The 13865-nt window shown below is 42.7% G+C and overlaps 1 protein-coding gene across 2 annotated transcripts in view; it reads left to right on the top strand.

Moving 5' to 3' along the window:
- LOC121868616 (tyrosine-protein kinase ABL1-like) overlaps positions 1-13865 on the top strand; it is a 55441-nt gene that overhangs the window by 35913 nt on the left and 5663 nt on the right. For both annotated transcript variants that reach the window (XM_042369435.1, XM_042369436.1), the window contains exons 2-6: positions 8227-8342; positions 9287-9513; positions 10508-10694; positions 13107-13267; positions 13642-13729. In XM_042369435.1, the coding sequence (XP_042225369.1) occupies positions 8227-8342; positions 9287-9513; positions 10508-10694; positions 13107-13267; positions 13642-13729 (779 nt within the window). The remainder of the gene's footprint in view (positions 1-8226; positions 8343-9286; positions 9514-10507; positions 10695-13106; positions 13268-13641; positions 13730-13865) is intronic.

The following is a 13865-nucleotide window of genomic DNA, read 5'->3' as shown; positions in this document are numbered from 1 at the left end:
TGATTCGTACACCAAGCGTAATATTGTTTTATTTGTTTGTTATTGTGTTTTATATTTACTGCAATAAGGAACCAAACGACATGTATCTGGAGGTAAAAATATCAAAATTAGTTGTAATTGTATGTTTATGTTATTCTGTCGGAAGCATCCCTAACTCGTTGGCAAACCACTGATGGCACTGTACTATCTGTGTGTGTGAGTAAAATGAAAGGTGCAACCGATGAGCTGGTTACAACTCGACGCCTGTGTGGAGTGGGTCGGTCATCAGTACTGTTCGGAGTCGTGTTTCGTCGTCGGTGTGTAACTTCTGTGGTTCAGACCGATACACCAGAGGCTCAATATTGATCAAATCATTTTATATTAATTCTAAAAGAAGTTGGACCATTTAAGGATTAGGCTCCCCAGCTTTTTTTCACCTGAAGATTAACCACCACAACTTATTTTACCTGAAGATTAACCACCACAACTTATTTTACCTGAAGATTAACCAACCCAGCTTATTTCACCTGAAGATTAACCACCCCTGCTTATTTTACCTGAAGATTAACCACCACAACTTATTTTACCTGAAGATTATCCACTCCAGCTTATTTCACCTGAAGATTAACCACCACAACTTATTTTACCTGAAGATTATCCACTCCAGCTTATTTCACCTGAAGATTAACACCCCAAAACTATCTGAGGATTAGGTTAAGTTAGCTTTAAGGTGTTTTATCATAAGGTGAAATATGCCGGGGTATCTAATCTTCAAGTAAACCAAAAAAAAAAAAGCAAAATTACTGTAGTATTTGTAATGTTGTAAATGAAGACGACCTCACCTCCTCACACCCGACAAACCTTATCAGTACATCAGCATTACATGAGACATATACAACTGGGTGTTTTGCACTATTTTGTGTCCCTGCAGACCACTAGTTCATGCACCCTACACCAGGCGTCTACATAAGATATTAGTGTTACGGTAATAGTGATTTATTTCACATTAGTGCGGCCGGAAATGTGAGTGTGTTAGTGTGTGGTGCTGGGGTGGTAGGTGGGTGTTCCTCATTGTACGCTGTCAGGAGTTTACGGTAAATGAGTTAATTTACCTTACCGTCTGGTCTTTCCTTACTGGGGCTACGTGTGTGTGTACGCTTATACCACCTAGATGACGTTACTGGCTATATATCAATTGTACGTAGATTATAAACTACTAACTCCAGCTCCTATATGTGTATCCACGTAGGTGAAAACAAGTAAATATATTGTGATCTGCAGATTCGCTCCACCAGCTTATTTCACCTGATGATTAAACACCCCAACGCTACGGGGGGGGGGGGGTTAGGTTAGGTTAGAATGGTTGATATAAGGTTAAATTAGCTGAGGGGGCTAAATTATCTTCAGGTGATCCATTTACTTCCTCTCTCCTTTAAATGGTATTTTGCCTTCTCTCGTTTCCCTCGTTTTCCTCTTCCTTCTCCACTAATCTTACTGAGTGAGACGTATGTGATATTAAAGAACGAATAAATTAATAAAACATTATTTTGTGGTTCATTTACTTCAGTAATTATAATTTGTAAATACTGAGGCATTATTATTTTTAATCAGTGTCATGACGCGGGCACAAGATCACACCTACAGTACTGCGTTACTAATATTACCTCCTGCAGTATATGACTTCAGCACTCCTCTGTAAGCACCTGATTTCGTTTTCAGCTCTAAACAGCTGGCCACTGTATTCAAATCAATGAATCATGTTATAATTTCAGCAAGTATTGGATGTTTTAAGGAATTAGTCGTAATTATTGTTTCTATAATAATAAGAGGAATCTTAGTTTTCAACACTCCGTCCTCACTCTCAACTGAGCGGATCAATATTATTGTTCTGGTTATCGTCGTCGTCACTGTGGTTCTCACGTCATTCATCCTCTACAGTTAATCTCAATTACATTCACTATCACCCTCCTCCTCCCTACACACCCTCCTCCTCCCCACACCTCCTCCTCCCCACACACCCCTCCTCCCCCCCCACACACCCTCCTCCTCCCCCCACACACCCCTCCTCCCTCCCCACACACCCTCCCTCCTCCCTACACCTCCTCCTCCCTACACACTCTTCTCCCTGCACACCCTCCTCCTCCCCCACACACCCTCCTCCTCCCTCCCCCCCACATACCCTCCTCCTCCTCCCCACATACCCTCCTCCCCCACATACCCTCCTCCTCCCCCACATACCCTCCTCCTCCTCCCCCACATACCCTCCTCCTCCCCCTACACACCCTCCTCCTCCTCCCCCTTCACAGCCTTGTATCAGGTCAAAACTCCTATAGAAGATAATCGTGGTGAGGGAACAGTTAGAGAGGCGCAACCACTAACTGCCTCGTTAGCGCTCTTAATTACGCAGCAGGGTGATACTGTGAGGAGATGCTGTAGGGAGGGGGGAGGGAGGGTGATGTAGGGAGGGGAAATGAGAGGATGGGTCTCCGTTCCATATACTGCATACAGTACACATAACACAGAACCAGGCCCACTCGAGAGCGGCCTTATTATTATTATTATTATTATTATTATTATTATTATTATTATTATTATTGCTATGACTATTATCATTATTACGACTATTATTATTACTATTATTATATTATTACATGACATTTATTACCCAGAGATGTAACGGAGGTGAACACATGCGTTACGTGTGGTCAGTGTTCACTTTGTTCTCTGTTGGCCGCCACCATATGTTTAGAAGTTTAGGAGGCAGTATGATTGGCTGCTGAAGTGAGGCTTTGATGTAATTGGTGAGTGTAAGGATGTTAGGAGAAAGTGATATTATTAGTAGTTACCATCTGTTATTATTACTATTACCTGGTATTCCCATCATCATTACCAAGGTTCACTCCTTCATCACCCTGGTAGGACAAGGACCAATTCGGTCTTCATTTAAGCCTCCTGCATCTTTTGTTACTTCTTCCTCTATTTGAGTCTATTGCGTTGTGCCAAATCTCGTATATTCTTAACGAGAGAATCCGTGTGTGTGTGTCTGTGTGTGTGTGTGTGTGTGTGTGTGTGAGACCCCATAATCAGTTACAGGCGGCTTACAAGGTTTTGACTTCCGGTCATTATACGTAAATGGTATTCTGAGTGTGTTTAAATACCGCAGTGAGCAACTCTGAAACGTACGTGTGTGTGTGTGTGTGTGTCGTCCTCAACCCCGTGTTTCTTGTCCATCATAATCACACTAACTTTTCAACCTGTCCTCTGTCGCTATATTACACACACACACACACGACAAGTTGGACAATATCACAAACCGTAACATATAAACACCAAGCTTATTATACTTGACCTGAATATAGTACGGTCATAATTGCTTAAAAATATAAATATCTTTGAATTTAACTTTTATTACATGGTGAGAAAAATAATAGTTACTTTTGGGTGTTGTCTTTCCTTCCTCGGTGTTGATGGACGGTTGAAAAATAATACTAAGAAAAGCACAGCAGTAGTCACACCCCTTATCCCCTACACCCATAGACGTTACAGGATCGGGAACAGCGTTAAGAGAGACAGTGGCAGCAGAAGAGGCATTGATAGGAATAGTTGAGGCAACAGTGATACGAGCAGTAGAGGCAACAGTGATACGAACAGTAGAGGCAGCAGTGTCCAGGGAGCAGGGAAGACACGGGTGGTGAGCACAAAACACGCCGCCACAACAAGGCTGCGGTCATCCCTAATACCTATCATTTTCAGGGCAACACCAGTGTACCAGGACTCCCAGGGCCCACCAAGCTTCCTTCCTGCTACTGGTAGGACTTCGTGGTGCCTACACACACACACACTCTCTCTCTCTCTCTCTCTCTCTCTCTCTCTCTCTCTGAACGGGGTTAAAGGGAGAGACAGGTAGAGAGAGAAATTGAGACGGATGGAGAGAGAGGGTTGAAATAACGAGGTAGAGAAAGAGAGACTCTTCTTTCACGGTGTTGTGGCTTCACTCTCACTGAATAAGAGTACTGTTCTCAGGGTCCAGGTGAGAGAGAGAGAGAGAGAGAGAGAGAGAGAGAGATGATACTGACGGAAAGTACACGACAGACATCGAAGGAAAGACGTTATGGCAGATAGACAATTGGAATAGAAGACCGAGTAAACAGTAAATATAGGAGAGTAAACGATAAATAATCATGAATTCCAGTGTACGTATAACAATCACCATGATGTCATCTCACTAGAGGTCACTGGAGGCTCTGGTAACAACCCGGAAATAGGACCTTTAAATAAATGTCTCCTTGACTCTCCACTTCCTCTGTCACCCTAGACTTGACCTGACGCAGTAATTACACACCGTCCGTTCAGGAGAATACAACACTTACTGGTAGATACAGACATTGGGGCATTACAACACATAGCGGTGCCCGTTCCTCAATTTTGGAAGACTAAAAATACGGGGGTAAGTCTTAGAACTACGCCTTGATGAGGAACCACTGGAAAGCACAGAATGCACTCGGTTAACTCGTGCAGGTAAAATGTACCCAACAGAGGCGTGGGCAGTGTTGACAAGTGAGGAGCCATGGTCTTAGAACAAGATTATACCTGGGTTAATGTTAACTGGAAGCAGAGACGAGAGACAGGTGGGGGGGGGGGTGTCAATCTATTTTGGTGAGGGTGATAGTGGTGACGATAATGGTGGTGGTGAAGAAGGTAAGGTTGATGGTGGTTGCATGAATGATGATTTTTTGTACACGGAGACAAGATGCATAACTTGTGGTGTTCACTTTAACACCCCCCCCCCCTCCACACACACACAGAACAGTAACATCCTCGAATGATTTCCGCAAATATATCGTCATCTTCCGACCATCTGGTTAAAGGCAACACCACATGCTTGTAGAGACCACACACACACCCCCATGAAACACCCACGTTGATGGTAATTGCGCTTTTTGCGGCACCTGATGGCCGCCCACGTTTATTACAAACGTCTTTATCGCTCCCGGATAATTATGGATAGCGGTGTTCTCCTGGTCACCTAGTGAGAGTAGCCCTTTGTTGGTCCACCAGCCAGTGTTGAGCCTCCGTCCTAGCCTCTGCCTGCACACAAGTCAGCGTGTCACCAGTCTGTCGTCATCTCACAGTCCCTACGCTTGCCACACCAGAAGCCAAGCAGGGGTGGTGTTGGTTGTATGTCACGGCTAACGTCACTCCTGGGAGTTAGAGGTATCTTGTAATCACCACAACCACCCAGACTAACCAGAGAAACACTGTAGCCATAGTACAGTATAAGGGGGCTTAGGGATGCTCAGGATCTTAATTTTTTCAGTGTGTCAATGGCTTTTACTGTGTCTCCACAATACCCAGAACACGACAGACGTCTGAATATCGTAAATGCGACACATCACCGTGAACGCGACGGACATAACCCAGTCAACAAACAACTGTCGTCGGCACAACTGCCTCTCAACAAATAGCACTACAATAACTAATTGCAATAGCCCTGTCTGGAGCATCAATTTTGACCATGATCACTTCCAATTACAATCAGCTGAACCCGATTTACTACAAAAGCACAAAAATTTCTTCTTCCCTGTCACCTCTTTTCAACTTTCCTGGTGATGGTTTATTTTCACATCTCAGAAACATCTCAGTGTGCTGGTATGTAAAGTTTGGGATTGTTTCAAACGTGATCTCTAACTTTTCCTCTCCCCACTCTGACTTCTCATTTTACAAACTCCTCTCTCAATGTTGCGACACACATACAGTACTCTTTCTCTCCTGACACTACTGTGGTGACCATTCTGTTTGACACCCTCACAGACAATATACATAATAGCTAACTGATCCTACAGCAGGGTGTTGGGTCAGGTCAACATCCACAACACACAGTGGTGGGTCACTGTGTCGGAATATTATGGTCCCGTGTGTAAGTAAAAACATATAGAGGTGTTTTTTATATTATTATTATGACGCCGGTGACGCCATTTTGAGGTAACCCAATTTAAATCTGTAAGGAGTCCTGTACAGCAATGTAATGCATATTGTCACCTAAAAGGAGGCAATAAACTCCTGAAATGAGTTACGTAGTTCTAATCTTGCCCTTGACAAAATAATGTAAATGAAGGAAGATTGTATATTTTTAGTGTTTGGGCCATTTTAGGGACAAGCAGCGCTTCATATGATAAACACTTAACTAAAATCTGATACTGCTCTCAGCGTGACTTTCATTCATATTCTTTTGATCGATGTATAAGTTGTTTTCACATCAATGAAGGCCAATGTTAGTGCTTATAATGTACTTTTACATAAATGGAAGTGCTTGGTGGAATTGTTGGGCTAACTCAAAGTGAATTTGCTTTGGGCAACTTTTATTTTGTTGTTCTAGAACTTTCTAGGCTAATTATAGAATATGTCACACCAAAGGAAATGTCATCATGATTTGGCAGGCAGTGTGAGGCCAAGGATGTTCAAGAATGTTAATAAAATGAAAGGGTTTATAATAATCCGTGGAAATCTCTTCACAAAGCTTAAAGAAGTTCTGAATCTCATGACAAAAACTGTGATCAGTCAGGGCATAACAAACCAAGAGTGCAAAACAATCCACACCGTAGAGAGCTAATTTGGTTACAGTTCAATGCACTCAACTAACTTATGTAGCCATTGATCCAGTCCTTCTCTCAACTCACTCGGAAAACCAACCTGCTCGATTAGTCTTTGTCTGCTGCTCACCACGACGAAGGGATGAGCAGATAATTGATTCCCTATCTGAAATTTAGTAGTAACAAGATAAGCGAGGTCATCCTAAAACTATATCTTGCGCTTGTGAGACCTCATTTGGATTACGCAGTTCAGTTCTGGTCACCGTACTACAGAATGGATATACGAGTAGAATCCCTAGAAAGAATTCATATGAGAATGACAAGACTAATCCTGGGCATTAGGATCCTTCAACCTTGAGTACAGAGACGGGTTAAAGCATCTTAATTTGCACTCCCTCGAGAGACGTAGAGTGAGGGGCAATATGATCGAGGTGTATAAATGGAGGTCAGGGTTAAACAAAGGTGATATAACAAAGGTACTCAAACTATCCAACCAGGAGCGAACTCGTAACATTGGTTTCAAATTAGACAAATTTAGGCGCGAGATAGGTAAACATTGGTTTGGATATAGATGAGTGGAACAGGTTACCAAATATCATCATTAACTCGAATACGCTGGATAGCTTCAAACAGGTTGGATGGATATATGAGCGATAGGGGTTTGAGTGTAAACGGGACTGCCCAGTATGGGTCAATAGGCCCGCTGCAGTTTCCTCCATTCTTATGTTGAAGTATCGTATTCTCTTTCTGTTTGTCATAAGAAATATGTCTTCTCGGAGATAAAGGATTTTTATCTAGGGTATTATCAACACCAAGACCCACACACTAACCTTACCTTACCTCGCCCTGTAGTGGATGTGGAGTCGGGGGGACATTACAAAGGTACTCAAACTATCCAACCAGGAGCGAACTCGTAACAATGGTTTTAAATTAGACAAATTTAGATTTCGGCGTGAAATAGGTAAACACTGGTTTGGAAACAGAGTAGTGGATGAATGGAACAAGTTACCAAATATCATCATTAACTCGAATACGCTGGATAGCTTCAAACATAGGGTGGGTGCTTATATGAGCAATAGGGGTTGGGTATAAACGGGACTGCCCAGTATGGGTCAATAGGCCCGCTGCAGTTTCCTCCATTCTTATGTTCTTATGTTCGTTCATTCATGGCACCGTTCGTCGTGTTTTTCACTACCATAATCACGGCCACCTCCACACACCGGATTTCTGCTTCATATAATTTTTAAGACAGACTTTTTCTGTGTGGTCTGTTGATTGTAGCAGTGCTTGACAGGTCCTCCAGAGCTCCGTTATGTGATATGTTGAATGTTAGAGGCGCCTGATGGAATGTGGGACCCTGGTGCAGCTCTAGTTAATGAGGTGGCTGTGTCACCATCCTTTAAAATATGTAGTTACATTATTTGTTTATTGGTTTACATTGTGTGCGCGTGTTTATTTATTTGTATTGGTTGATAATTTTTTTATTTATTGTTTAATTCTTTTTTCATCCATCTATGTATTCATCTCTTTATTAATTTCCTATTTATTCATTCATTGGTTTAAGTATTTATTATGGTGAAATACTATATTATGGGGCTATCTAATTATCTCCAGGTGGATATCAACCTTTGACCTGACGTGACCTCTCTCTCAACAGGGGCACCGGCGCTGGAGGTAGTGGGCACTAGGCCGCCCTCCCTGTACGTGACCCAACCTGACCGTGTGACCTCTGACCTCGCCACAGACCATGACCACGCCCGCCCCAGGAACACAGTAAGTTACTCCACACCGATGATTGTTGTAGGGGTTCAGTTGAGTACTGTGACTACTGTTTTATGGTACCTTGCCCTATAGTACCATGACTTATATAATACCATGATATATTTAGTATCGTGGCTCACTGTATATGGTACCATGACAATATATTATATGAGTACCAGCATAAGTTTTATATTACCGTAGCTTATAGAAGTAGTACGAGGGAGATGGATGACTATATAAGGCACTGTACCAGCGCGGTTAGTTGCCTGGGCCTTAGTTAGCTGATACAAGGAACGGACGCCATTTTACATCTTGCACGACAGGTGTTCAGCACTTGATGAGAAGACTGGACAAACATTTGGCACTTTAGAAAATATGCCCACGAAAATAATGTAACACACGCAAAGCCATTTATAACCTTAGAGTTATTTAAACAGTGAAATAATTGCAGTATGTGTCAATGTGGTTAAGAATGTTCATGTAACCACTAATTTATTTAATTGTAAAAATGTTGTCTGATTGTACAGTATTTGTTATATTTTGCAGTAACAAAAGGCTATTTTATATATAAAGATACGATTAACTTTGAAGTGTTGAATATTTAAAAAATATATATATAAAAAACCATTGCGATACAAACAGCTGCAATGCCTATAACAGCAATAGAAAATGTAACAGTAGTTATTAAGTATCGCAATAAAAAGTAATATTCGTGATTTCTTTGATAATAAAAACAAATTTCTTTAAACACGAATCACAAATCAGAACCTTAACGTAAGTATAGAATTACAGTGATTCTCAGTACTGCTCTAATGCCATTTGGGGCGTTCTGAAACATCCAGACCCGAGGAAAAATGAATACACGGACAAATCTAGGAGATGATACTCGGCAGTTTTTATAATCCAAAACATTCTCTCGGTTCTTTGCAGACGATTCATTCCTCTTTTCATTGCAGGTGACGTCGCCGGAAAGGAAGACAGGAGGAGGAGGAGGAGGAAGGGAGGACGATGGAGAGTCAGGGGGTCGCGGCGGAGGAGGAGGAGGAGGGGGGACATCGTCAGCCTTAGGTAGTACCCCAGGCAAGAAGCAAGAAGCCCAAGGCAAGATGTCCGTGACCCTCAGTAAACGTGACTTACTCAACCATATGGTGAGCCAGACCAAGCAACACCGCCAGCAGATCAGGTCAGTGTCGGTTCTCTTGTGTGGCATCTGAGGGGGTTACTTGAAGTAAGACCTAAGGGACGGACGGGAGACCTGAAATGGGACCTAAGGGGTGGTGGAGTGGCTGAAGTGTAGATCAGGTCAGTGTGAGTCTCTTGTGTTGCACCTGAGGGGGAGATCTGAAGCGAGACCTAATGGATAGGAGTGACCTGAAATGGGACCTAAGGGATGGGGGAGACCTGAAGAGTAGATCAGGTCAGTGTGAGTTCTCTTGTGTAGCACATGAGGAGAAAACTGAAATATAAATCAGGTCACTAAGGTCTAAAGGAAAGGGGCCCCGAATTTGGGACTTCTCAGGAACAAGGGGAGACAACACTACGCCATATCCAATATACTCCTGAAGCAAGATCAGGTGTGACACAAACTCACATGCATCACCCAGATGTTTATAGTGATGTGTCGTCATTAAATTTTAAAACTACTTGACATTTGGATGTTACACAAATAGATATACCAGCCTTAGAAGGTGAGGGCGTGTGGATTGAATTACATATGTTTACTTCCCGCCGTCACTCATACTTTACTTTTTCCCATGACCATTCCCGATTCATAAAGTATATGCGACTTACGGTAGCACTCAGGATTCCCATTCAATGAGATACGATCTTGATATGTGGCGAGGCAAGGTTATAGGGTGTCACTTCCTAGTTATAGTGCACAGAGGGGTATGCAGAAGTAAGTTATGTTTGGTTAAGGTTGTAGCCCATTGACTATCAACCGCACACAACCTGTCATTCTGTCCTGTCATGAATCTGTGCTAGCCTGACCCTTCGCACCTGTGAGTTGAAGTGGCGCAAAATGACTAAGGTGCACCAGTGCTCGAGACTAACACTGCAAGGAACTATGCTAACCAAACTCTCTCACTTAAGGGGTTGTCACTCCAAGAATAGTGGAGACCAATAAACACACTAGTGATGAGTAAGATACAATGAATAACATTTCATTGTATTCACAGGAGCCTGGAGAACGAACTTGAGCGGCTGCGGTCTGGGGACATGCTGAACAAGTGTGAAGTAAGCGTGGGTGATGTGGAGTGGCGCCCCGGGGATGTGGTGGGTGAGGGGTCCTTCTCCACCGTGTACCGCGGCACTTACTGCGGCACTGAGGTCGCCGTCAAGGAGCTCAAGTTTAAACTATCTCAGGTATTTGCTTAATTTCTTAAGACATGTTAGTTAAAAATAAAAAAGGAAGCACTCAAGTTAAACTAACTCGGATGTTAACTAACTCGAGACCTGTAAGTTAGCTATTAGGCAGATTCTACTAAAGTTTGAGCTACAGTGTATCTCGGGTATTAACGAACTCACGACATGTTAATTAGCCTCTTTATTATCTGTTTTAGTAAAAAAAAAAGATAATAAACTCTCCCCAGGGACGTAGACTATTTTGAAAAGGTTGTCGTAGGTAAATTGTTAGGAGTAAGCCTTACAATTTTTGGCATTTCGTCCAAAAAACAGAATTTGTTCAAAATCTCAGTATAGGTACTCCTGAACATGCTGCTTAAGGATCTGTTAACCAAAATTTGATATCTGGATTATTGCTTGTTCAAATGATTTTTAGAAAATTTTAATTACATGTACTGTATTGATAATTAAAAAAAGTTTGTGTCTTTTGCTTATCTTAACTCTGCAGGACTATCAGCCTCTTTGTGACTATTCAGATTGTCCTGAATCCTATTGGACCCAACCTAACCACTAGGCTAGGGTAATAGCTCAGTCCTAATGGGCTCCATTCTCAATAAATTGAATAGGTTAAGTTGGGGCACAATAGGTCTTGAGCCCATTTGTTGTGCAACCTTCTCTGTAGTCCTCCCTACCAACTCCCGTATTTTGGTTGTGTAGTGGTAGGTTGGCAGACTGTGTTCTCCGTGGTTGAGGGGAACTTGGTTTTTCAATATTATGAGTGCTGGATAAGCTCCAACACATAGACTGAATTGTGGAGTTGTCAGAGATGAGGTTTATTTCATGCTGAATAAGAGTTGAGTAAATGTATTGTCGCCAGCAAACATGTAATTTTGGTTACTGTACTGTATAATCATCCTTACGAGAAAAAGCAATATTTTAATGTTTCCATTTCTGAGCCAAATCTAAGCTGGACTATGGAAGATGTAATTTTTCTTATGGTTTAGTGTGCCTTCCCCTATTTATCACATGATTTTGGTTTTGATTTCGTTGAGTGTGGAAGTACGCCCCTTGCATTAGTTGTTAACCCTTTCGCCGCGTTTCACACACACTTGCCATTTTATTCTGGCTACTGCCAGACGATTTTATTAAAGTCAGAATAACGCTCCGCTGCGAAAGGGTTAAAACCTATCTCGATTAACCTTTCGCCGCATTTCACGCACTTACCATTTCATTCTGGCCACCGCCAGATGGTTTTATTCAGCTCAGGGTAACGTCCCGCTGCAAAAGGGTTAAGGAAATATTGGTCAGTGGGACCACCAGTTCTAAATACAAATTCATCAACCATCTCAGGGGTACCTCCTGTTCTGGACCCCGACTTCGTTTGTCATAAATACAGAAACCTTGCCAATGTGCCACAGCCATTTCACCATGAACTTGCTCCCACAAACCAAATTTACGAGCCCTCGCCTGCAAACGCAGATTTACCTAGTGGGAAGTGACCTGCTTTCATCTTGGGTAGTGAGGAGGCCGTATCCTAGGTGTTGAGGTATATACACAGGTGAGCACAGTGACTCAACCACTACTAACTCACCGTACTTGTAGAGACGTCACGAAAATGCAACTATTTGTTAGACTGACTACTGTTACGTTATGACCTGACCTGTTTTTTACCTGAGTACAACCATATTTTTACCTCTCTGTAACAAGAGGTCAGAAATTTAACATTTGTCGATGACAGTTATTGGTTGTAAAAGGTTGGCGACCATTGAAGGTGTCTTACTTGGGATTCTTTAATTACTGTGTACTGTATTGAGATTATTGAAGAAACTTTCAAATGTTAGACCTCTTTTATGGTGACCTCTGCCCCTCTTCCTGGTTATCTTTATGACTTCTTGACCTTGTGTGACATCTTGACTTCTTAATGACGTCTCTTTGACCTCCCATGACCTGATTCTTAATGACTTCTCTTTGACCTCTCATGACCTGAATCTTCACGACTTCTCTTTGATCTCTCATACCTCCTGATCCTTTATGACTTCTCTTTGACCTTTCATGACTTCTTGATTCGTCATGACTTTTCTTTGACCTCTCATGACCTCTTGATCCTTTGTGACCTCCCATGGCCTCCATCGCTTTCTTTTTCTGATGACTTGTAACTCTGGTTCAGAGGCCTTACTGGATTCCTTGACCTCTTAAGGAAGTTCACACTCTGCAGATCCTCTGTGAGCTCTTGATCCTTCATGATCACTTTTGACTTATTTCTCATGATACTACTGTACTGTACTCGTGACCTCTAGACACAATCTCTTGCCAGTCCACAAGCTCTAGGTGCTTCTTTAACTTTAAACTGGCCATGTCCTTGACCCCGTGACCTGAATACTGTGACTATTGACCCATTAGTCCATGACCTCCCTACCTGGGTGACTCCTACAGGATGACAAGAACTACTTCCGGTCGGAGTCAGCGCTCCTGCAGCAACTGCACCACCCACGGGTCGTCCTCCTGATGGGGGTGTGTACGGGAGCCGCCAGACCCTTCATGCTGCTCGAGTACCTTTCAGGGGGTACACTGTACAACCTGATCCACTCCACCACGTGAGTACCTGACTTCCCCTACCTTATTCCTTCAGGTGTATAATGGAAAACTAGTAAATGTACAGTACCTATATATGTCTGTTTACCATTCAGTCCACTCAACCATCCCGTATTCCCTGCCCAACTAAACAGGATGGGACAAGTACACCCACTAAAAAATTATTCGGCACCCTTACGACGTGATACAATATGACACGGGTGCCGAATAATTTTTTTGGGGTTGACACCAGACGATAAGAAAACCACAGTCGTCATATCTTTATCCTCGTGCCCTGTGGAGGGAGTCAACACTTCCCTGCTACTTAAATGTTCCATACCTATTTCTTTTATCCACTAGGTTAATTTGTTAAACTAATCAGTAAATAATTATCCAGACGCGAGAGGCTGGATCACGCAGCGTACTTCGTGGTGGCCAAGGATGTGGCTCAGGGCATGAACTACCTTCACAAACACGAGCCACAGGTACGACACTTCTTGAGACTTGTACACCACACTGATAGTGATGATGTTGATTAATTAGTGACCAACATTGCACGTAAAAAGATATCACAGGCATGATGTCTGATCCTCAGACTGCAGATTGGAGTTGCCTATTGAC

This window comes from Homarus americanus, unplaced genomic scaffold (assembly GCF_018991925.1).
Source record: "Homarus americanus isolate GMGI-L3 unplaced genomic scaffold, GMGI_Hamer_2.0 scaffold59495, whole genome shotgun sequence".
Lineage (NCBI taxonomy): Eukaryota > Metazoa > Arthropoda > Malacostraca > Decapoda > Nephropidae > Homarus > Homarus americanus.
Note: the sequence above shows the minus strand (reverse complement) of the source record. Positions and strands in the feature narration are given on the sequence as shown.